Genomic DNA, 24,790 nt, shown 5'->3' with positions numbered 1-24,790 from the left:
GTGAAATGTCAATTGATTGTTGCTGTTGTGAAATACGCGGAAGAAAACAAAAACAAAGCGCGAGTGATTTAATTAAAATAGCAGTAAGAGGCGAGTATTACAAAGAAAATTAGTGAAAAAGCGAAGGACAAGTAAGTACACAGAGAAAAAAAGGAAAAATTCTTTCGGATTATTCGAGAAATTTGGAAACAAATTGGAATCAAATAATTTTAGGTTAGAATGGATGAAAGAGAAGTAAATTTGGAGGAAGGAGAGCTCCGGGAGTACGATGAAGAAGTAATGGGAGGAGATGAACAGGGAGAAGTGCTTAAGCACTACAGGCAAAAGATCCGTGAATTGGAAAAGGAGAATGAAGCGCTCAAACGGGGTACATCCTCATCAAGTTCAAGGGATGTGGGAACATTCCGGCTGGCTGGTGGGGAAATTAAAGATTTAATCCCAGCGTTCCGACCTGGGGAAGATGAGACAACTACAGAAGAGTGGATTGTGAATTTAGAATCCATGCGGGAGATCTACGAATGGACCGATCAACAAGTTTTGCTGTATGCATCAATTCGGCTCAAAGGAGCCGCAAAGAAGTGGCATTCAACCACAACGACGAAGACGTGGGGTGAGTTTAAGTGGGAACTAATGAAAGCTTTTCCGGAGAAGATTAATGTGGGGAAGATTATAGAAGAAATTCAAGGGAGAAAGAGGAAGCGAGATGAAACAGTAACCGAGTATTTTTTTTGAAATGAGACAGAAAGGGAAAAAGATAAAGCTGGATGATGCGACAATTGCAAAGTACATTATAGCAGGACTGGGGGATGAGAAATTGATCGGTATGGTAGCCGGAGCTAACTACGACTCCCCACAGGAATTGCTCCAGAAAATCAAAGATGCTGAGGATATTCGTAGAGCCATGAGAAAACACGAAATTGGCGAATCAGGGGGGAAAGAAAAGGGAGAAAAGAACGATGCACGGCCTGAACAAGAGAGCCAGGATGGGAATCAGGTGCAGAAAGTATCTTGTTACAATTGTGGGAAAGTTGGTCAGATAGCCAGAGAATGCGGTGAAAGTGAAGACAAACAGCGAGACAAGAAGGCAGAAATCACGTGCTTCAAATGCAACGAGAAAGGTCACATAGCAAGATTCTGTGGCAAAAAGGAGAGAGACTCAAAGATGATCCATATGGGCAACATGAGAATAATTGAAGTTGAGAAAAAGGGAAATCCAAACTACAAGGAGGTGAGAGTTAACGAGAAAAAGTTCTGGGCTTACATTGATCAAGGGAGTGATTGCACCACAATCAGAAAATCCGATGTAGAAGCTCTGGGGGCAGAGATAAAACCGAGAACGACAACGCTGAGAGGATTCGTAGGACAATGCCAGACCGTGGGGCAAACGGAAGTATGGGTTACGATTGACGAGGTGCGAAGGCAAACAACCGTCCATGTCGTACCAAATGAAGTTCAAGACATTCCAGTGATTGTCGGTCTTGATATTCTAGGACAGGAAGACATACGAGTCGTCAGACAAGGCAAAACGATGCAGATAGAGGATGTCCGGAAGGATGCAAACGAGAAGACAATTTGAATTGTTATAAAAATAAATTAAGCAACGTGCAAATAAATTGGTGGAGGTAAAACAATATTTTTTTTTTTTTACAATTAAAACTATAGGGAATATTTAATGTAAATTCAGGGTCGTGGGCGAACAAACATAACAAGGGATGTAGCAAAAGGTGTATAGGGTAAGTACTAATTTCAATCAAACATTATTACAACTGATATGTTAACACAAGTAGATGACAAAGTGAGATTGTTCCAACAGAATCGGAAAGTCAGCTCAATATCTAAATATTGTAGTGAAATCTTAGAATAGGGAAGGGTAAATTAGTCTGTTAGCACTTTTTAATTGAATTTGTAATAGCATAAATACGTTGATTTTCGAGGTAGTCTTTAAGAGACAAATGAATAAGGTAGAGTAAAAAAAAATCGAGTTAAGGAAGAAGAGACTATAAAGAGTTTACACTGAAACACCCTTGGTTGAGTCCGAGACGTGTTCAGAAAGTTGAAGTCAATAGAGAAATGCAAGCAAAGCAAGAATGAAAGTTGGGTAAAGAGAAGAGAGTGTGAGAGAACTTCATGCTGAAACACCCTTGGTTGAGTCCGAGACGTGTCCAGAAAGAAGTTAGAGACAATAGAGGAAATGCGAGAGGCGAAAATTGAAGTTGAGTGAAGCAAAGATTGCGAGGAAACTTCATACTGGAACACCCTTGGTTAAGTTCAAGACGTGTCCAGATGAAGTAGAAGGCAAGGAAGAGAGAAGCAAAAGAAAATGAGAGTTGGTTGAAGTAGATATTGCGAGAAAGCTTCATGCTGGAACACCCTTGGTTCAGTTCAAGACGTGTCCAGATGAAGTAGAAGGCAATGAAGAGTGAAGCAAGAGAAGATGAGAGTTGGTTGAAGTAGAGATTGCGAGAAAACTTCATGCTGGAACATCCTTGGTTCAGTTCAAGACGTGTCCAGATGAAGTAGAAGGCAAGGAAGAGAGAAGATTGAGAGTTGGTTGAAGCAGAGCCTGATGAGCGTCAATCTGAAACACCCTTGGTTAAGTTCAAGACGTGTCCAGATGAAGTAGAAGGCAATGAAGAGAGAAGATTGAGAGTTGATTGAAGCAGAGCCTGATGAGCGTCAATCTGGAACACCCTTGGTTAAGTTCAAGACGTGTGCAGAAGAAGTCGAAATCAATGAAGAGAGAACAAGGAAGATTGAGAGTTAGTCGAAGTGAAGTATGTGAATGAGAGCCACTCTGGAACACCCTTGGTTTAGTTCAAGACGTGTCCAGAGTAAGTCGAAGCCGATGAAGAGGGAAATAAGAGAAGATTGAGAGTCAGTTGAAGCAGAATCTAGGAATGAGCGTCATAGCAACATAGCATCTTATGTCAGGAGTGGCCGAGGGGTTGAGAAACGGCATTGAGACAGGTATCAATAAACGGAACGGATTAGAAGTAGTCAGTATTGGTTAGAGTACTGAGAGTAGGTCGAGTTATATGATGCAGGAGCAACGACGATCAGATAAAACGGAGTAATTATTCAGAAGACAGGTTGAATAGAAAATCCGGTTAAGGGCGAAGAATGAGAGTTAGAGCGCAGTCAGAAGAGGGCAAGAGGATTAGTACAAGAACAGAATTCATGAGAATAGAGGAAGATAAGACGAGCAGGAAAGATCAAAGTGAGTCAGAAATTGTAAGAAGCAAGAGAAGTTCAGGGAGGCAATTAGAGCGAATGTAGAGCGAATGTAGAGCGATAATCTAACGTGACGAATGACGTCAAGGTCGCTGAGGGCAGCTCCTGAAGTCAGGAGTGGCCGAATGTAAGATTAACAGTAAGGCATGAGCGGATTAACGGGACATCGATCGCCAACCTTGTCGGGACAGTCAGTGTTGTAATGGCAGTGACTGCGACAGGAGGTGTGTCGACATGTCCTTGCCGCTTGGAATGTAAGAATTATCTTACATATATAATTAAACCACGCCCAAATGGTATTTAATTTTACTTTGTATGCATGAAGCAAATGCATCAAGGCTCCAATCATTATGATTTTTTTTATGAATAAAAAGGAAAGATTAAAATAGGTTGATATTGAGAAAAAATTGCCTTTTTGTTCATGAAGCAATCTGGAATCTTCGAATGAAGCTTATGCACATAAGTTTCATGAACAAATAGAACGTAAATGAGATTTACTTGAGGCGTGGCCTGATGAATTTTTATGCAAAATTATTGTTTTATTCTCAATTGATCTAATAAAAATTTATTTTGTTTGGCTTTCTTGTAACGTTTTTCTCTTTGACCTTCTAAAAGATATATTTTTTTATCTTTTATCCATTTAATAAAAATATAGGTACATTCAAAATAAATAATTTCCTTTACAAATAAGCATATTTCCAGGTAAATTGTAAGAATTTTTAACGCATGAAATCGTAGTGAGAGATCGTCAAATGAAGCATATGCATTTATGCTTCATGATAAGGAACATATACAAATGACGTAATAGAAACTTTGTTTATGCATTTTTGAACTTTTTTTCTGTATATTTTTCAAAATTATTAAAAATTGATCCAATCTAGTATAAAGATTAAGTAGTCTGTTTGTCTTTTCTTGAATATTTTTACGACTTTCTCTAATTTTTTTTAACACAATGTGTCTTCGAAAGATGACATGAAAATGAATAACCTCCTTTACAATAAGCACGACATTTTTGCATTATTTCGACACAGATAAATGATAATCAATAACTTTGTTAAAAAAATATTAATTACCTTAATTAAATAAATTTAATTACAAATAATAAAAATCATCACATTCTGCATAACTATATATATTTAATCAATAAAATTGAATTAAATAAATAGGGGAGACCGGGGTAAAAATAGTCATTTTGGAATTTTCAAATGCCAATTTCTCCCAAAATATAAATCGGAAAAATCGGAAAAAATTAGGGTGCAAAGCCTTACCAACCTATAATTTTTGACAGTAATTTGGAGGTTATCCGATCAGTACTTTAGGAGTTAAAAATAAAAATAGATTTTTGGCCCATTTCCCAAACTTTTGCGTATTGAGAAAAACGCGTTTTCCGAAGTTTTCCTTCAGCAATTTTCCAATCTGATAATTTTTCTCACTACCTGGGTTACTTCAGAAAACGTTGCCAAGGTGTATTTTTCAATAATTTTTAATGATTTTTCTGAACAATTATTTGAATCAAAACATACCCCTTGGGGTAGATCGGGTCAACCCATGTAAATCATATGGGAGTTCGAAATTTTTGGCATATTTTCTATTCATTTGTTGCAAAATGGCGTGTTTGAGAAAATCGCAAAATTCTCTGTTTTAGTGCGTATAAAAGTGAAATTCCTTGTCGCGGATCAAAAAGTGAGAAGTTTAGCTATCAACTACTGTCAATCTCTCAGGTGGGAAATCATTGGAAATGTCGGAAAATTCGACCAACTTTATTTAGCCAACTGGTGACTATATTTACCCGCCGCGTTTAAAAAAAGTCAGAAGTGGAAGGGTTTAGGAAAAGCTCGAAAACTCATATTTCCCGTGGAGATAGAGAAAAGTGGTCTGAGACAAAGTTGTAGGCCAGGAAATTTCCTATAAGAATGACCTATCGAGGAAATTTTCTTGCCCTTGGGGAATCCTGCAGATAAGGATTTATGCAAATTGACTATTTTTACCCCGGTCTCCCCTATAAAATATACATTTTGAGTGCAATTAAATCAATCAACTATGAATGCAAACTAAATTCACATTAAATTGTATTTCAATTGAAACAATAATGGGTCGAGAAAATTAAAATGCGTTAAAAATAATTAAGTTTTATTGAAAATATTATAAATAAATTTGATTATTTGTGAAATAATAATTCAAAATGGTGAATTGGAACAATTTTTCATTGAATAAATCACTAAAAGAAACTTTTTAATCAAATAATTTCATCTATCATAAGAAATTTTTCACCTAATGCGACTTTTAGTAAATTTATGTGGTGCATGCAATCATGCTGTGCGGGGGGAAACGGCAAGATCTGTGCCTTCTGTGCAATGGAACGAGCACCGTGTGGTGAGCAATTTTGCAGCAGAAGGAGACACAAAATATGAAATCGCTACCGTGGAAAATATTTATTGGCAAAATTATCAATAAATCACGCATGAAAATATGAAATGTGAGAACATGACACTATCTCCGTATTCTTTGTGCTCCCGATTGCCCTCGCAATGGAAATGTCTTCCAATAAATTCACCCAATCCACTGCTTATGTGTCCCTTCCCTCGCACATATAAATTATTGTGTAGAAAAATTTCATTGACTGTGGTGTGTGGCAAATCCTCAAAATGCCGCCACACTCTTGAAAAGCTTCGAAGGAATTCTGTTTTAGTTATCAAATTTCACAAAGTATATAAATTAATCTCCTCTAACGACTTTTTGATCCAGATTTGACAAAAACAATTTTCAATAAATCAATTTTCTACAACGAGCGACAAATTAAAACATTTTCTTACCGCATTTGCCACAGTTTGGCGCAAATTGATTAATTTGTCGACTAATTCGTTTATTTTGGTATTGGCACGGTAGGGATTCTCCAATGGCACCTCAGGGTTGTACTTTTGCGAATTAGCGCCCGTTGGCATCACCCCATGCGTGTACTCCCCGATCTTCTCTCCGGTCCAGCATCCCTTGTCCTCTCGTTCGTACTCCTCATCCTCGCAGATGCTGCAAGAAAAAATGCCAAAGAAAAAACAACTAAATTGAGTAGAATTCCCACGAAAGGCGAGAAGGGGAGACAAACGATGACAGTGTGAAAAGAAAAGCTCAAGAGCAATTTTTCAGCCATGTGACATTTTTCCCGTCTACGTCATTTTCCATCCAATTCTCCTAATGTCTTCCCCCAGCGAAAAAGAGTTGAACGGGCATTTGGATTACAATGTGGATTTAAAAGAGATCTATTCAGATAAATACGTTATAATTCAAATGTGACAGATGATTTTGATGAAATGTCAGTTTGAATGCTTCGAGGTAATTCGACATTTAACGATTTACAATTTTTTTGAATAATTATCCCAACAAACACCTTGCAACTTTAACTTTGGAAACTCTGAAGCAACGTTGCAAGAGAGTTTACTTCTTAGTTGCTAAAGTTGCGAATATGGTTGCATGGAAAACGATGCAGTATACTTTATCGCGATGTTGCCAAAGTTGCAAGATTTTCTTTATTATTTCAATAACTTGAAAAATTTAAGTGTTTTTGCATTCTAAAGTCTTTTCTACAACTTCTCAAAGAATAATTTATCTAAAAACACACTAAAATCTCAATTTTAAGCAAAATAATTAACTTTGAAAAAATCACTTAGAAAATAGTTGCAGGAAAGTATATATCAACGTTGCACTAGTTGCAAAAAAATATCGAAAAAGAACAAATTTTCCTTGAAATTGAAGTTTTTTTGGACTCTAAATGAGTTTTATGCATTACTTATCCCTAAAATAATTATTTTTTATTGATAATTTATCAAAATTTGTTAATTTTATTAAATATAATTTATTTAGTTGCTTAAATGTTGCATCAGGGTATGCTGGCGCAACCCAAGCACGTTTTGTGCCTATGTTGCACCTTTCACCGCAAGGGGCGCGTCTATCGCGAGAAATAACCCAAAACAGACAGAGAGCGGAATAGAAAAAAATGAGTCTGTCTCTTTCATTTATGTTTACAAACAGCAAAACTAGCGCCGCCCTGGTGGGTTGCTACCGAATCATTTTACAACGTTGTTGCAAAGGTTGCTGCATCGTTGCCTCAGAGTTGCAAAAAATTGTCTAACATGGCCGACGGCATAAAAAAGTTGATTTTTATTTCTTTATTCCGAGCAACTAGGAGCCCAAAATGATGTGGGAAGGCTTTCTTAGGGATAGTTGGGTGCATTACTTGTATTTAAATAATTAATTAAAAAAAATAAATTTTTGACCCCTAAAAAAAAATAATTTTCGGTAAAAAAATTAAGAAAATTGAGATGGGAGCATCATTTAAGTTCCTTTGAGGCGATTTCATGACGGTAGAACCGCATGGCATATTTTTTTTCATTTGGAAAAAATCCAAAATCTCTATTATTAAATAATATAAATTATCCATTTGAGTTTGTCATTTATTATGATGGGAATATGGACGCCATATGATTATTATGAGTGTGTACCATATTTCCCTCCATTTATGACAGCGGAATGTTTTGAAATATTTTTTGAAACATTTGTGTTTCAAAAAATTTTAGTTGCGAGACGGTATACGGGAAAGGATATTTCAGAGTTTTGCAACGTTGAGATTACTAGTTGCGGCAACGCAGATATCTATTGACCATCTACTTCGAGGCAACGCAGATATATACCGTTAGGCATGGTTGCATTGTAGTATATGTAACTCCGCGCAACGTTTAGGCAACTATCAATGGTTTGTTGGGTATTTATAAATATTCGTTATAATTCTGTCGGGGTATGACGTACCTGAGATTGTATATTTTCGTATTAATTGATAGATCCCCGAGCCCCCGTGGAAGACCCGGGTCGAAGTGACAAAAATTGAGTTTTTCTGTACTAATTCAAACTATATTTCACTAGTTATTACATAAATAAATCACATAAATTCAATAAAAATGATGAGGAAATTCCGCGTGTGTAGCGTGTCGCGGGAAGAAGATGGCGAAGAGGTTATGTGTCAAAATTGATGGCACCTTCCGAACTTGTCCGAAAGGGAGCGCTGCGACATATTCAAATATGACAGGTGATTTTGATAAATGTTAGTTTGAATGCTTCGGTGAAGTTCTGCATTTAACGTTTTACAATTTTTTTTGGCAATTAAATGTTCGTTATAATTCAAATATGATAGCTGATTTTGATAAATGTCACTTTGTAGACTTTGGTGAAGTTCTGCATTTAACGTTTTACAATTTTTTTTGGCAATTAAATGTTCGTTATATTTCAAATGTTGCAGATGATTTCGATAAATGTCACTTTGAAGACTTCGGTGAAGTTCGGTGTGTAACGTTTTTCTGTTTGAGAATCAATTAAATATTCGTTATAATTCAAATTTTGACATATAATTTGCATGGTGTATATTCGGAAAGAACCGATACTTCTCGGTGATCTCACAGCCATTTTAGACATTCATTAAAATTCAGTTATTTCAATTCCTGATGAATAAGACAAACGATCGTCGAAAGGTCATAAAAAAAATTCTCCAGAAAATCTTCTATTTGTATTTCTAATTAAAAAAATAACGATCTCAAATGAAAAGAATCTCAAACTAACTTAATCCTTTGCACTTCAACTCTACCGGAACTTAATGAAGGGAGACAAAAGAAGCCATTTGAGGAAAGCGCCGAGAAGCAATCCAATTAATTGCCCCCTAACTGTGACACTGTGAAAATTTATAAGATGAACACCACACTGGGGGAAGGAAAGAATAAATCTACGAGGAGTAAAACATCCTCAATTGCCAACACATCGTCTCGCGCATAAACTCAGCGCAATTGATACCAATTCTTAATGATTTCCTCCCATCGTGCACACAGTTTAATTCACAATTGAGCGCGTGATTTGCAATTCAGTGCAATCTGCACAAATTCACTCCCCATTCTGCGGAGACGCACGTGCCGCCACGTCTCTGCAACATCCTGCCCCACATTAGACGACAACCCAAAAACTCCACAGCTGACCTCTGTGCAAGGTTACCCGCACAGTGGGTCAATTGAATCTTATCCGCATGTGTGGGGAAGTCTTCCGTGCTCTTGGCAGGGTGGCACGTGCCCTGACATCCCAGTCGTTGTGGCGACAGACGTGAAAATCATTAATGAGACTTTTAGCGATGTTAAGACTTTTTTTTCTTCCCTCAACGCTATCTCACCATCTTCACAGAGAATATAATTTGCACACCTCCAAGGGGGAAGAAAGTGTGAGAGCCACCAAACCTTCAGTGAGGTGCTCAAGGAAAATCATAATGATGTGCCCGGAAAAATAAGGAGATTTTTATTCTGTCGTGGTGGCCAGAAGGAAATTTTTTTCATGCTGAAAGCTTAATGTCTTTCCCTCAAATGGATATAAATTTCCTCTTAACCTTGGCCTTAGCAGGCAGAAACGGCAGAAAAATTTCTTAAAGAAAAACTCTGCCAAAAGGAGCAAAGATTGAGGAGGGGGGATTAATCAATTTGGATGAAATAATTTCTTTAGCTTTCCCTTCTCTGGAGTTTGAGACAGAATTCTAAATTAAATAAATTTTATTCAAAAAAAGAATTTTTCAATGAAAAAAATGTGTTTTATGAGCTCTGCAGGAACTTTTGCATGACTAACTCCATCCCAGTGCCACCCTATAGAATTATTTCTTGGCCGTGCTCCAGTCAACGGAAAAATTTCCAATATAACTCACGCTCTAGTTAATGTTGAAAAATTATTTATGAAATTGACATTTGAAAATTAATTTTATTTATGACATCTGTGTAGATTTTTTTCAAAAAACTTTTGTAGAATAAATTCTTTAATATTTTTTTTAACTTTTAACGTTTCTCTTTGAACGTTTGACGTTTATTGTCAAATTTTTGGCTTCAATTTTCCAACGTTTGCGGGTTTTTTTTCATAGTTTGACGTTTATTGTCTAACTTTTGGCCCTAATTTCCTAGAGATTGATGTTCCTTTACTAACGTTCAATGATTTTTGTCTTACTTTCTAGTGTTCGACGATTATTGTCAAACGCACGACTATTATTTTCTTAAAGGTTGACATTTTTTTTAACTTTTGATATTTAGTGTCTATCGTTTAACGTTAATTTTTTTTAGTGTTTGATGTTTTATTTTTCTAACGTTTTTCTCTTTCAAAGCGTTTGAAAATTCTATTAAAATTCTTTTAATGTAATTTTTCAAGCTTTGATATATTTTCTTTTAATTTCTAAAGAAAAAAATCTGAACTGGTTAAGTTTTAATAGTGTTTAGACACCCAAGAACTCTCCTTCATTACGCCACTGAACTGACTGAACTAGATCTTTAATTTAAAATATTCTTTATTCATGATTGAACGTTATTCTTTTAGTAAGTACTTAACTAATAAGAACATTAATCACACCCAAATCGTGTAAAAAAAAGAATTAAATCCTTAAGAAAATTCCTTAGAAAAACATCACCAATTTGTGAAAAATTAAAATGAAAAATGAAATCAATTTAATTCTTGCTTCCTCATTTTCCAATACTAAATTCCTCTTCAAAGAAAAGAAAGAAAAAAATCCACCAAGAAGCTAATCAAATGGCCGCAGCTAATAAAAACTTATTCTTACGTAATCCCGGATTTATTTGCAAAAAGAAAAATTTCCATAAGTCCACCACTTGTGGGTGGGTGGAGAGAAACTTTTTGTGGTTCAATCGCAAAAAGTTCTTCAATAGCAGATGGGTCTGTGAATGTGATTGGATTGCGAGAAAAGTGCAGATGATTGAAGAAAAGTTTTAAGGAAAGAAAAAAAAAAGAAGAGAAAATGTGGAGGTGGGGGCACAACTTACCTCGTGACAATCTTGGAGTAAAACTCCTTGGACTTGTCGATGGTAACGAGAAAATGAAGCATGTCCGTATCCGGTGGTGAAACCCATTTCTGCGGCATTCCACTCTGTTGGACACGATCGTCGGGGATGGGTGATTTCTCATTTGGCAGGAGAGTTGGTGTCCCACAAGCTTTCTTCACCTACAAAACATCAAACGAAAAAATATGTTAAAGAGTGGGGGACGGAGGATGCAAAAAGTGCTAAAAGTGTCACATATTTGAGGAAGTGCAAGGAGAAAAAGTTTTTCTTTTCAATTTTTTGTACAAAAAAACTGAATTTAAATCTTTTGGTCCTTTTTGGTTGGAAGAAGACAGGATTATTTTACGGGGCGCCAATAAATACATTTTGAAAAGAAATTCCATGGCTCTTTTTCTCACACGCACACACTCCATCGCCATGGCATTCCTACCCTATTCATTGGGATTTCGTCTTGTGTGCACTCACCTCTTCATCTCATTCTTTGCTTTTTTTATTTAAAAGTTTTTTTCTTCTTCTTCATTTGTATGAAGTTCATTCTTGAGAGTTTCAGGGACGCAAAGAAAAGGAGAAGAAGACCAAAAACCCCCTGTTGTACCAGATATTTCATCAAAAAGACCAAGGTGCGGATGGGGGCAGGACAAAACACCACAGAGAATCAGAAGAAAATCACCAACAACAAAAAAAGTATAGAAACTGTGTGGCCCACAAAAAAAACAAGACCAACATAGACATTTATGACTCCAACTGAACATAAAAATAATAAACGACTTCATACGCAGCCGAAGAGATTCTCTCAATGAAAGAATCCTCACCTCAATTCAACGCGGGGACAGGTATTCAAACAAGGTGTGTCTTCTAGCCAGACACCGCATCATTCTTCCCACAGAGCGCCATCCTCAATACAATTTATTTATATTGCAACTTTGTCTCTTCCTCTGTGTGCCCTGGAAGTGCTGAACTAAATTGCAAGAATCACCCAACTTCAGACACGAAGCATTTGTTGGAACAAAATTACCTCAATTCAGAGTTGTTTTAATCAATTGAAAGCTGCAGTATTGAGGTATATTGGATCCTCTAGTAGGGCTAGTTGAAAATTATTTTCTTATTCTATTAAATAATTTTCTTGATTTAAGAATTAAAATTTCATGATTTTGAATTATTTTTTCGTATAAACGTTGTTTTAAAGTGAAAGATAATGAGTGCAATAGGTAGAGCAGTCGGCTTCGAATCAAAATATCGCCGGTTCAAGTTCAGAACAGAACTTTTCTTTAACATTTTTAGAAAACTTATTTAATCGTATTTCCTAATTCTAATAAAATAAAAAAAAGTTGCTAAACATTCTTTCACTTTTAAGACATTTAGAGAAACAATTTCTCATCAATGTCCTGTTAAAAGCTCTTCAAGTTCACAAATGAAAGCTTTTGAAACTTCTGTGGAACTTTGTAAATTAAGGACCTCTTCATGGGTATGTTTGTGCTACAGACACAGAGAAGTACTCTTCTTGTTAATTCTGAATAATTAAAGTCTTCTCCGCATGGGATCAAGTATTGACCAAAAAGTCTTCAATTTTTGACTTCTCTAAAAGAATTAGAAACTTTTCCCCGTCTTTTCTCACCCCACGCAACTCTAAAAGAACTCAGAGCCACCATTGCTGGATTATTAATCTTCCCACCATCATATCATTGAAAATTGTGTCTTTGAAGTGTTTGATTGTGGAGTTTGAGGAGCAGCAAAAAAGTTAACATTTGAGACGCTCTCTTTGGTCGTTTTCAAAGAATGAAGAAAAAAAAACCCGAAAGACCGAAGGAATCAATAGAAGTCTTCCGACAAAAATAGAGGTGAAAATCACCCTTGTCTACCCCAACTGTCGTGCCTACTCTTGAAATGAAATACAAGCCCAAAAAAATACACAAGAGAGGGATTTTCATCTCATTGGATTCATTAATCAAATCAAAATGTGTTGGTGCCCCATCAGAAATTCCTTGCTGTTTGCGTCACGGATAGAAGCCCGCGTGTGTTTTCTGCCCAAACTTTTCCCACATTGTTTTTCATTCTTCCACGCACAAACACACCAAATTGTGGTCCAAAAGATTCGCATCGTGGTAAAAGAAGAAATCAAAGAAATTGCAGGAATTCCTTTGGGAATTTTGCAAAACAATATAAAGAGGCAAATCATGGGCAATGCAAACAAGAATGCATAGTTTTATTTTGTAAGAATCCAAAGAATTTCTTTGTCACCAGGAGCCTTCGATGTGAGATTACGCTGATAATAGAATCTACAAAAGGATTAGATTTTCTATTGAAAGAATTTTTATGGTCTTGTCAGGCGTTGATTAGAAATTTAATTGTTGAATCTTTTGAGTCTTTTGAGCCTTTTTCGCCTTTAAATTGGGATTAATTCCATTTAATTTTTTGCTTAGAGTTTATTTGGTAGGTGTTTAGAATAATTTGGCGTTAGCGACATCTCTTGACAATTATCAAATGAGTGACTTGTTTAAGATCTTAAATCATTTAATTAAATAATCATTTTTATTAGATTTTCTGTATTTTCATGATTTAACGTTTATTTTAAACTGTTTTAGAGTTGAAATAGTCTTCCCTGGAACACTGTTAAAAATACTCTAGCTAAAATATATGAAAAAACGCTGAAGTACTTCAGCCAAAAGCTTCCACCAAAGTACTCCAGTCAAAATATAATTGACTGGAGTGCTTCAGTGGACTACTTCTTTGACCAAAGTACTTCAGCGGACTATTTCTTTCACCAAAGTACTTCAGCGGACCATTTCTTTCACCAAAGTACTTCAACGGACTATTTCATTCACCAAAGTACTTCAGCGGACCATTTCTTTCACCAAAGTACTTCAGCGGACCATTTCTTTCACCAAAGTACTTCAGCGGACCATTTCTTTCACCAAAGTACTTCAGCGAACTATTTCTTTCACCAGAGTACTTCAGCGGACCATTTCTTTCACCAAAGTACTTCAGTAAGGAATTGTTTCACCAAAGTAATCCAGTCTATGATTTTTTCCACCAAATTACTTCAGTGGAAGATTTCTTTCGCCAAAGTAATTCAGCGAGATTTTTTCAATCAAAGTAAATACTTCGGTGGAACTTTTCTTCCACCACAAAACTTATGTACAAGATTTATTTCACCAAAGTTACTTCAGTGTAAGAGTTCTTCAACCAGATTACTTCAGTCAAAGAGTTCTTCCACCAGAGTACTTCAGTGAAAGTTTCCTTTCACCAAAACACTCCAGCGACATAGCTCAAAGGGCTAAAGTAATCAGCTAAAGGAGCTCGAGTACTCCAGCGACATAGCTCATAGAGCTGAAGTAATCAGCTGAAGGAGCTGGAGTACTCCAGCGACATACCTCAAAGGGCTGAAGTAATTAACTAAAAGAGCTGGAGTACTCCCCAGCGCCATAGCTCAAAGGGCTAAAGTAATCAGCTAAAAGAGCTAGAGTACTCCAGCGACATAGCTCATAGAGCTGAAGTAATCAGCTAAAAGAGCTGGAGTACTTTAGCGACGTACCTCAAAGAGCTGAAGTAATCAGCTGAAGGAGCTGGTGGAGTACTCCAGCAACATACCTCAAAGGGCTGAAGCAATCAACTAAAAGAGCTGGAGTACTCCAGCGACATACCTCAAAGGGCTGAAGTAATCAACTAAAAGAGCTGGAGTACTCCCCAGCGCCATAGCTACTCCCCAGCTGCTCATTTCTTCAGCCCTTTACTCCAGCTCCTTTAGCTGATTACTTCAGCTCTTTGAGGTACGTCGCTAAAGTACTCCAGCTCTTTTAGTTGATTACTTCAACCCTCTAAACCATTTCTTCCACCAGAGTACTTCAGTGGAATATTTCTTCCACCAGAGTACTTCAGTGGAATATTTCTTCCACCAATTCACTTCAGTGGAATATTTCTTCCACCAGAGTACTCCAGTGGAATATTTCTTCCACCAGAGTACTTCAGTGGAATATTTCTTCCACCAGAATACTTCGGTGGAATATTTCTTCCACCAGAGTACTTCAGTGGAATATTTCTTCCACCAGAATACTTCAGTGGAATATTTCTTCCACCAGAGTACTCCAGTGGAATATTTCTTCCACCAGAGTACTCCAGTGGAATATTTCTTCCACCAGAGTATTTCAGTGGAATATTTCTTCCACCAGAATACTTCAGTGGAATATTTCTTCCACCAGAGTACTTCAGTGGAATATTTCTTCCACCAGAATACTTCAGTGGAATATTTCTTCCACCAGAGTACTCCAGTGGAATATTTCTTCCACCAGAGTACTCCAGTGGAATATTTCTTCCACCAGAGTATTTCAGTGGAATATTTCTTCCACCAGAATACTTCAGTGGAATATTTCTTCCACCAGAGTACTTCAGTGGAATATTTCTTCCACCAGAATACTTCGGTGGAATATTTCTTCCACCAGAGTACTTCAGTGGAATATTTCTTCCACCAGAGTACTTCAGTGGAATATTTCTTCCACCAGAATACTTCAGTGGAATATTTCTTCCACCAGAGTACTCCAGTGGAATATTTCTTCCACCAGAGTACTCCAGTGGAATATTTCTTCCACCAGAGTATTTCAGTGGAATATTTCTTCCACCAGAATACTTCAGTGGAATATTTCTTCCACCAGAGTACTTGAGTGGAATATTTCTTCCACCAGAATACTTCTGTGGAATATTTCTTCCACCAGAGTACTTCAGTGGAATATTTCTTCCACCAGAGTACTTCAGTGGAATATTTCTTCCACCAGAATACTTCAGTGGAATATTTCTTCCACCAGAGTACTCCAGTGGAATATTTCTTCCACCAGAGTATTTCAGTGGAATATTTCTTCCACCAGAATACTTCAGTGGAATATTTCTTCCACCAGAGTACTTCAGTGGAATATTTCTTCCACCAGAGTACTTCAGTGGAATATTTCTTCCACCAGAATACTTCAGTGGAATATTTCTTCCACCAGAGTACTTCAGTGGAATATTTCTTCCACCAGAATACTTCGGTGGAATATTTCTTCCACCAGAGTACTTCAGTGGAATATTTCTTCCACCAGAATACTTCAGTGGAATATTTCTTCCACCAGAATACTTCAGTGGAATATTTCTTCCACCAGAGTACTTCAGTGGAATATTTCTTCCACCAGAATACTTCAGTGGAATATTTCTTCCACCAGAGTACTTCAGTGGAATATTTGTTCCACCAGAATACTTCAGTGGAATATTTCTTCCACCAATTCACTTCAGTGGAATATTTCTTCCACCAGAGTACTTCAGTGAAATATTACTTCCACCAGAGTACTTCAGTGGAATATTTCTTCCACCAATTCACTTCAGTGGAATATTTCTTCCACCAGAATACTTCGGTGGAATATTTCTTCCACCAATTCACTTCAGTGGAATATTTCTTCCACCAGAGTACTTCAGTGGAATATTTCTTCCACCAATTCACTTCAGTGGAATATTTCTTCCACCAGAATACTTCGGTGGAATATTTCTTCCACCAGAGTACTTCAGTGGAATATTTCTTCCACCAGAATACTTCAGTGGAATATTTCTTCCACCAGAATACTTCAGTGGAATATTTCTTCCGCCAGAGTACTTCAGTGGAATATTTCTTCCACCAGAATACTTCAGTGGAATATTTCTTCCACCAGAGTACTTCAGTGGAATATTTCTTCCACCAGAATACTTCGGTGGAATATTTCTTCCACCAGAGTACTTCAGTGGAATATTTCTTCCACCAGAGTACTTCAGTGGAATATTTCTTCCACCAGAATACTTCAGTGGAATATTTCTTCCACCAGAGTACTTCAGTGGAATATTTCTTCCACCAGAGTACTTCAGTGGAATATTTCTTCCACCAGAATACTTCAGTGGAATATTTCTTCCACCAGAGTACTTCAGTGGAATATTTCTTCCACCAGAATACTTCGGTGGAATATTTCTTCCACCAGAGTACTTCAGTGGAATATTTGTTCCACCAGAATACTTCAGTGGAATATTTCTTCCACCAGAATACTTCAGTGGAATATTTCTTCCACCAGAATACTTCAGTGGAATATTTCTTCCACCAGAGTACTTCAGTGGAATATTTCTTCCACCAGAATACTTCAGTGGAATATTTCTTCCACCAGAATACTTCAGTGGAATATTTCTTCCACCAGAGTACTTCAGTGGAATATTTCTTCCACCAGAATACTTCAGTGGAATATTTCTTCCACCAGAGTACTTCAGTGGAATATTTCTTCCACCAATTCACTTCAGTGGAATATTTCTTCCACCAGAATACTTCAGTGGAATATTTCTTCCACCAGAGTACTTCAGTGGAATATTTCTTCCACCAGAGTACTTCAGTGGAATATTTCTTCCACCAATTCACTTCAGTGGAATATTTCTTCCACCAGAATACTTCAGTGGAATATTTCTTCCACCAGAGTACTTCAGTGGAATATTTCTTCCACCAGAGTACTTCAGTGGAATATTTCTTCCACTACAGGTTTAAAAAAGGCTGTAGTAATCAGCCAAAAGAGCTGGAGTTATTCTGCTACATTGCTCAAAAGGCTGAAGTAATCAGTCAAATTAGCTAGAGTTATTCTGCTACATTGCTTAAGAGGCTGAAGAATTCAGCCAAAACAGCTAAAGTAATTCTACTACATTGTTCACAAGGCTGAAGTAATCAGCCAAAAGAGCTGGAGTTATTCTGCTACATTGACATTGCTCAAGAGGCTGAAGTAATCAGCCAAAAGAGCTGGAGTTATTCTGCTACATTGCTCAAGAGCCTGAAGTAATCAGCCAAAAGAGCTAAAGTAATTCTTCTACATTGCTCAAGAGGCTGAAGAATTCAGCCAAAAGGGCTAGAGTACTTTGGCGACTTGTTTCTTAAGACTGAAATAATCAGCCAGAACAGCTAGAGTAGTTTAGCGACATTGTTCAAAACCTGAAGTAATCAGCCAAAAGAGCTGGAGTTATTGGGTGGAATTCACTACTCAGTCGGTCTTAAAATTTGTAAGTCGGTCTTAAAATTTTTAAGTCAGTTTTAAAATTTTTAAGGCAGATTAACAGATTGTATATTTTTTAATAAACTTTTACAAATTTTGATGTTTGGAGATTGTCAGATGCACTTTTTGGAACTTAAAAAATTGGAAAGTGTACTTACTTGCTGATTTTAAAGTGCAGGGATAATTAAATTTTAGAAAAAATGTCATACATTTAACGTGATTTTTTTTTCATTTTCATCACTTTTCACCACGACCATTCAGTACAACGCAAAAATTTTCACGAGTTTTCTTGTATGATTTTCCCAACTTCTAGGAATGTTACGGAAATTTTTTTTTCGAAGCAAATCCCAGAAAACTATTCAGTGTGAGTAATCACTCTTTTAGCTTAACTTAAGCACGTCATCAGAGGGGCTTAATACCACGATTCCGCTTACGCATTAATGCAATTTTTCCAAAAAAAATTGTGAATTTTCCAACTGAGCAAAATCAATTTTCTGGTGGATTTTCTACGAGTCAAGCACAAAAAACCATCAAATTCTTTTAAGCCCTCTTTAAGCCACTCTTTAAGCAATCATCACGCAGGGGCTTAATCTGCGAGATTGGTCTTATTCTGGAAAAAGCCGTGATTTTTCTTAGCACTACCACCACAAAACGATTAGTACCATCTCCTATGACGATTTTCCGGTGGGTTTCCGCGAGAAATCCCCGTAAAACTATCAAAAAACAACAAAATACGCATTCAGCCGGTCGCACACACAATCAGCCCAGCAATTATCCCGCGGAAGACTTAAGATTGCTGTACGACGAATTTCACCAAATTTCACTAAAAACTGCGATTTTTTTTCACTATCACCACAAACTGACTAATGCCATCCCCTATGAGGCTTTTCCGGTGGGTTTTCCACGAGAAAACCCCCAGAAAACAATTAAAAACACAAAAAACTAATTCAGCTGATGAAGCAAAAACTCAGCCAACATTTAGCCCCTGTCCCACATAACTGACTTAAGCTTTGTACTTACCTTTTCTCGGTCGCGCACACAATCAGCCCGCGTAAGACTTAAGATTGCTGTACGACGAATTTCACTAAAAACTGCGATTTTTTTTCACTATCACCACAAACTGACTAGTGCCATCTCCTATGAGGCTTTTCCGGTGGGTTTTCCACGAGAAAACCCCCAGAAAACAATTAAAAACACAAAAAACTAATTCAGCTGATGAAGCAAAAACTCAGCCAACATTTAGCCCCTGTCCCACATAACTGACTTAAGCTTTGTACTTACCTTTTCTCGGTCGCGCACACAATCAGCCCGCGTAAGACTTAAGATTGCTGTACGACGAATTTCACTAAAAACTGCGATTTTTTTTCACTATCACCACAAACTGACTAGTGCCATCTCCTATGAGGCTTTTCCGGTGGGTTTTCCACGAGAAAACCCCCAGAAAACAATTAAAAACACAAAAAACTAATTCAGCTGATGAAGCAAAAACTCAGCCAACATTTAGCCCCTGTCCCACATAACTGACTTAAGCTTTGTACTTACCTTTTCTCGGTCGCGCACACAATCAGCCCGCGTAAGACTTAAGATTGCTGTACGACGAATTTCACTAAAAACTGCGATTTTTTTTCACTATCACCACAAACTGACTAGTGCCATCTCCTATGAGGCTTTTCCGGTGGGTTTTCCACGAGAAAACCCCCAGAAAACAATTAAAAATACAAAAAACTAATTCAGCTGATGAAGCAAAAACTCAGCCAACATTTAGCCCCTGTCCCACATAACTGACTTAAGCTTTGTACTTACCTTTTCTCGGTCGCGCACACAATCAGCCCGCGTAAGACTTAAGATTGCTGTACGACGAATTTCACTAAAAACTGCGATTTTTTTTTCACTATCACCACAAACTGACTAGTGCCATCCTGAGTGGCTTAAAGAGGGCTTAAAAGAATTTGATGGTTTTTTGTGCTTGACTCGTAGAAAATCCACCAGATAATTGATTTTGCTCAGTTGGAAAATTCACAATTTTTTTTGGAAAAATTGCATTAATGCGTAAGCGGAATCGTGGTATTAAGCCCCTCTGATGACGTGCTTAAGTTAAGCTAAAAGAGTGATTACTCACACAGAATAGTTTTCTGGGATTTGCTTCGAAAAAAATTTCCGTAACATTCCTAGAATTTGGGAAAATCATACAAGAAAACTCGTGAAAATTGTTGCGTTGTACTGAATGGTCGTGGTGAAAAGTGATGAAAATGAAAAAAAAATCACGTTAAATGTATGACATTTTTTCTAAAATTTAATTATCCCTGCACTTTAAAATCAGCAAGTAAGTACACTTTCCAATTTTTTAAGTTCCAAAAAGTGCATCTGACAATCTCCAAACATCAAAATTTGTAAAAGTTTATTAAAAAATATACAATCTGTTAATCTGCCTTAAAAATTTTAAAACTGACTTAAAAACTTTAAGACCGACTTACAAATTTTAAGTCAGACTTACAAAAAACTGACTTAAAACCTTAAGACCGACTTAAAATTTTAAGCCCGACTGAGTAGTGAATTCCACCCCATGTCGCCAAAGTATTCTAGCTCTTTTGGCTGAATTCTTCAGCCTCTTGAGCAATGTAGCAGAAGTACTCTAGCTCTTTTGGCTGATTACTTCAGCCTTTTTAACAATGTAGCAGAATTACTTTAGCTCTTTTGGCTGATTACTTCAGCCTTTTTAACAATGTAGCAGAATTACTTTAGCTCTTTTGGCTGATTACTTCAGCCTCTTGAGCAATGTAGATGAATTACTTTAGCTCTTTTGGCTGATTACTTCAGCCTTGTGAACCATGTCGCCAAAGTATTCTACCTCTTTTGGCTGAATTCTTCAGCCTCTTGAGCAATGTAGAAGAATTACTTTAGCTCTTTTGGCTGATTACTTCAGCCTTTTTAACAATGTAGCAGAATAACTCTAGCTCTTTTGGCTGATTACTTCAGCCTCTTGAGCAATGTAGCAGAATTACTTTAGATCTTTTGGCTGATTACTTCAGCCTCTTGAGCAATGTCGCCAAAGTATTCTAGCTCTTTTGGCTGAATTCTTCAGCCTCTTGAGCAATGTAGCAGAAGTACTCTAGCTCTTTTGGCTGATTACTTCAGCCTTTTTAACAATGTAGCAGAATAACTCTAGCTCTTTTGGCTGATTACTTCAGCCTCTTGAGCAATGTAGCAGAATTACTTTAGCTCTTTTGGCTGATTACTTCAGCCTCTTGAGCAATGTAGATGAATTACTTTAGCTCTTTTGGCTGATTACTTCAGCCTTGTGAACCATGTCGCCAAAGTATTCTACCTCTTTTGGCTGAATTCTTCAGCCTCTTGAGCAATGTAGAAGAATTACTTTAGCTCTTTTGGCTGATTACTTCAGCCTCTTAAGCAATGTAGCAGAATAACTCCAGCTCTTTTGGGTGATTACTTCAGCCTCTTGAGCAATGTAGCAGAATTATTTTAGCTCTTTTGAGCTAAAGCAGAGCTAGAGCACTTCTGCTAAATTGTTCAAAAGGCTGAAGTAATCAGCCAAAAGAGCTAGAGCACTTCTGCTACATTGTTCAAAAAGGCTGAAGTAATCCGCCAAAAGAGCTAGAGTACTTTGGCGATTTGAGATAAATTTACTTTATTTATTTATTTTTGAGTAAGGCTGAAATAATCAGTCAAGGGGGTTGGAGTACTTCAGCGTTATGATACAATATGCTTAAGTAAATACCCAAAATAACTGAAGTACTTCAGCGTCATGGTTCAAAAGGCCGAATTAAGTATTCAAAATGGCTGAAGTCCTAAGAAGATTATGAAAATTATTTCACTTACCCATGCGGCTCCTGTTTAGACAGGATTAGACATGTCGAGACAGGTTCGCTGTTATATAAAATCACTAAACAACTTCAGCTAGATCAAACAAAGAAAAAATATTTCAATTTTTCACCTGAGTCAATTCTCTCAATTTGACACTAAAACGCACAAATTTCACTAAAATGTTAGTAAATAACTATTAAGTAAATACACAGACACAATTTAATTCACTTTTACACTATATTTTCACTAGTTTTCACTCCAAAATTATGGAAAAAAGCAAGAGAAAACTTGAAGGCGACCAGAGCGCTCTTGAAAATTTTTGACACTGCGGTTGAAAATGGAAATTTCCAGAACATTTTCGGCTAAATAGAACAGCTAAAATAGTTCAGCGAAGAGTAATCAGCCAAAAGAGTTGGAGTACTTCAGCGACATGGTTCAAAAGGTTGAAGTAATCACACCAAAAAAGCTGGAGTACTTTAGCGACATGGGACAAAAAGCTGAAATACTTCAGCGACATGGCTAAAAAAAGGCTGAATTAATCAGCCAAAAGAGCTGGAGTACTTCAGCGACATGATACAAAAAGCTGAAGTACTTCAGCGAAATGGTTCAAAAGGCTGAGCTAAACAATCAAGGGAGCTGGAGTACTTCAGCGAGATGGTTTAAAAGGCTGAAATAATCAGCCAAAAGAGCTGAAGTACTTCAGCAAAAGGGTATATTATCGACTGAAGTAATCTGGTGGAAGAACTCTTTCACTGAAGTTCTTTGGTGAAATAAATCTTGTACTTAAGTTTTGTAATGGAAGAAAAGTTCCACCGAAGTATGTATGTAGTTTGATTGAAAAAATCTCGCTGAATTATTTTGGCGAAAGAAATCTTCCTTTGAAGTGTTTTGGTGAAAGGAAACTTTCACTGAAGTACTCTGGTGGAAGAACTCTTCGACTGAAGTAATCTGGTGGAAGAACTCTTTCACTGAAGTACTTTGATAGAATAAACCTTGTACATAAGTTTTGTGGTGGAAGAAAAGTTCCACCGAAGTATGTAGTTTGATTGAAAAAATCTCGCTGAATTACTTTGGCGAAAGAAATCTTCCACTGACGTGTTTTGGTGAAAGGAAACTTTCACTGAAGTACTCTGGTGGAAGAACTCTTCGACTGAAGTACTCTGGTAGAAGAACTCTTCGACTGAAGTAATCTGGTGGAAGAACTCTTTCACTGAAGTACTTTGATAGAATAAACCTTGTACATAAGTTTTGTGGTGAAAGAAAAGTTCCACCGAAGTATGTAGTTTGATTGAAAAAATCTCGCTGAATTACTTTGGCGAAAGAAATCTTCCACTGACGTGTTTTGGTGAAAGGAAACTTTCACTGAAGTACTCTGGTGGAAGAACTCTTCGACTGAAGTAATCTGGTGGAAGAACTCTTTCACTGAAGTACTTTGACAGAATAAACTTTGTACATAAGTTTTGTGGTGGAAGAAAAGTTCCACCGAAGTATGTAGTTTGATTGAAAAAATCTCGCTGAATTACTTTGGCGAAAGAAATCTTCCACTGACGTGTTTTGGTGAAAGGAAACTTTCACTGAAGTACTCTGGTGGAAGAACTCTTCGACTGAAGTACTCTGGTAGAAGAACTCTTCGACTGAAGTAATCTGGTGGAAGAACTCTTTCACTGAAGTACTTTGATAGAATAAACCTTGTACATAAGTTTTGTGGTGAAAGAAAAGTTCCACCGAAGTATGTAGTTTGATTGAAAAAATCTCGCTGAATTACTTTGGCGAAAGAAATCTTCCACTGAAGTGTTTTGGTGAAAGGAAACTTTCACTAAAGTACTCTGGTGGAAGAACTCTTCGACTGAAGTACTCTGGTGGAAGAACTCTTCGACTGAAGTAATCTGGTGGAAGAACTCTTTCACTGAAATACTTTGATAGAATAAACCTTGTACATAAGTTTTGTGGTGGAAGAAAAGTTCCACCGAAGTATGTAGTTTGATTGAAAAAATCTCGCTGAATTACTTTGGCGAAAGAAATCTTCCACTGAAGTGTTTTGGTGAAAGGAAACTTTCACTAAAGTACTCTGGTGGAAGAACTCTTCGACTGAAGTAATCTGGTGGAAGAACTCTTTCACTGAAGTACTTTGATAGAATAAACCTTATACATAAGTTTTGTGGTGGAAGAAAAGTTCCACCGAAGTATTTAGTTTGATTGAAAAAAATTCGCTGAATTACTTTAGCAAAAGAAATCTTCCACTGAATGGTTTTAGTGAAAGGAAACTTTCACTAAAGTACTCTGGTGGAAGAACTCTTCGACTGAAGTACTCTGGTGGAAGAACTCTTCGACTGAAGTAATCTGGTGGAAGAACTCTTTCACTGAAATACTTTGATAGAATAAACCTTGTACATAAGTTTTGTGGTGGAAGAAAAGTTCCACCGAAGTATGTAGTTTGATTGAAAAAATCTCGCTGAATTACTTTGGCGAAAGAAATCTTCCACTGAAGTGTTTTGGTGAAAGGAAACTTTCACTAAAGTACTCTGGTGGAAGAACTCTTCGACTGAAGTACTCTGGTGGAAGAACTCTTCGACTGAAGTAATCTGGTGGAAGAACTCTTTCACTGAAATACTTTGATAGAATAAACCTTGTACATAAATTTTGTGGTGGAAGAAAAGTTCCACCGAAGTATGTAGTTTGATTGAAAAAATCTCGCTGAATTACTTTGGCGAAAGAAATCTTCCACTGAAGTGTTTTGGTGAAAGGAAACTTTCACTAAAGTACTCTGGTGGAAGAACTCTTCGACTGAAGTAATCTGGTGGAAGAACTCTTTCACTGAAGTACTTTGATAGAATAAACCTTATACATAAGTTTTGTGGTGGAAGAAAAGTTCCACCG

At 37.0% G+C, this 24,790-nt stretch overlaps 2 protein-coding genes across 2 annotated transcripts in view; one reads left to right on the top strand and one right to left on the bottom strand.

Annotated features, from left to right (window-relative positions):
- Positions 1 to 24,790, top strand: part of LOC129792945 (beta-1,3-galactosyltransferase 5) — a 1,144,668-nt gene that overhangs the window by 755,876 nt on the left and 364,002 nt on the right. The gene's annotated exons all lie outside the window — the stretch shown is intronic.
- Positions 1 to 24,790, bottom strand: part of LOC129794276 (division abnormally delayed protein) — a gene marked incomplete at its 5' end in the record, with an annotated part of 82,755 nt that overhangs the window by 3,455 nt on the left and 54,510 nt on the right. The window contains 2 exons of the mRNA XM_055835054.1: positions 6,045 to 6,255; positions 11,064 to 11,242. Of these exons, the coding sequence (XP_055691029.1) occupies positions 6,045 to 6,255; positions 11,064 to 11,242 (390 nt within the window). The remainder of the gene's footprint in view (positions 1 to 6,044; positions 6,256 to 11,063; positions 11,243 to 24,790) is intronic.

This window comes from Lutzomyia longipalpis, chromosome 3 (genome assembly GCF_024334085.1).
Source record: "Lutzomyia longipalpis isolate SR_M1_2022 chromosome 3, ASM2433408v1".
Taxonomy (NCBI): Eukaryota; Metazoa; Arthropoda; class Insecta; order Diptera; family Psychodidae; genus Lutzomyia; species Lutzomyia longipalpis.
Note: the sequence above shows the minus strand (reverse complement) of the source record. Positions and strands in the feature narration are given on the sequence as shown.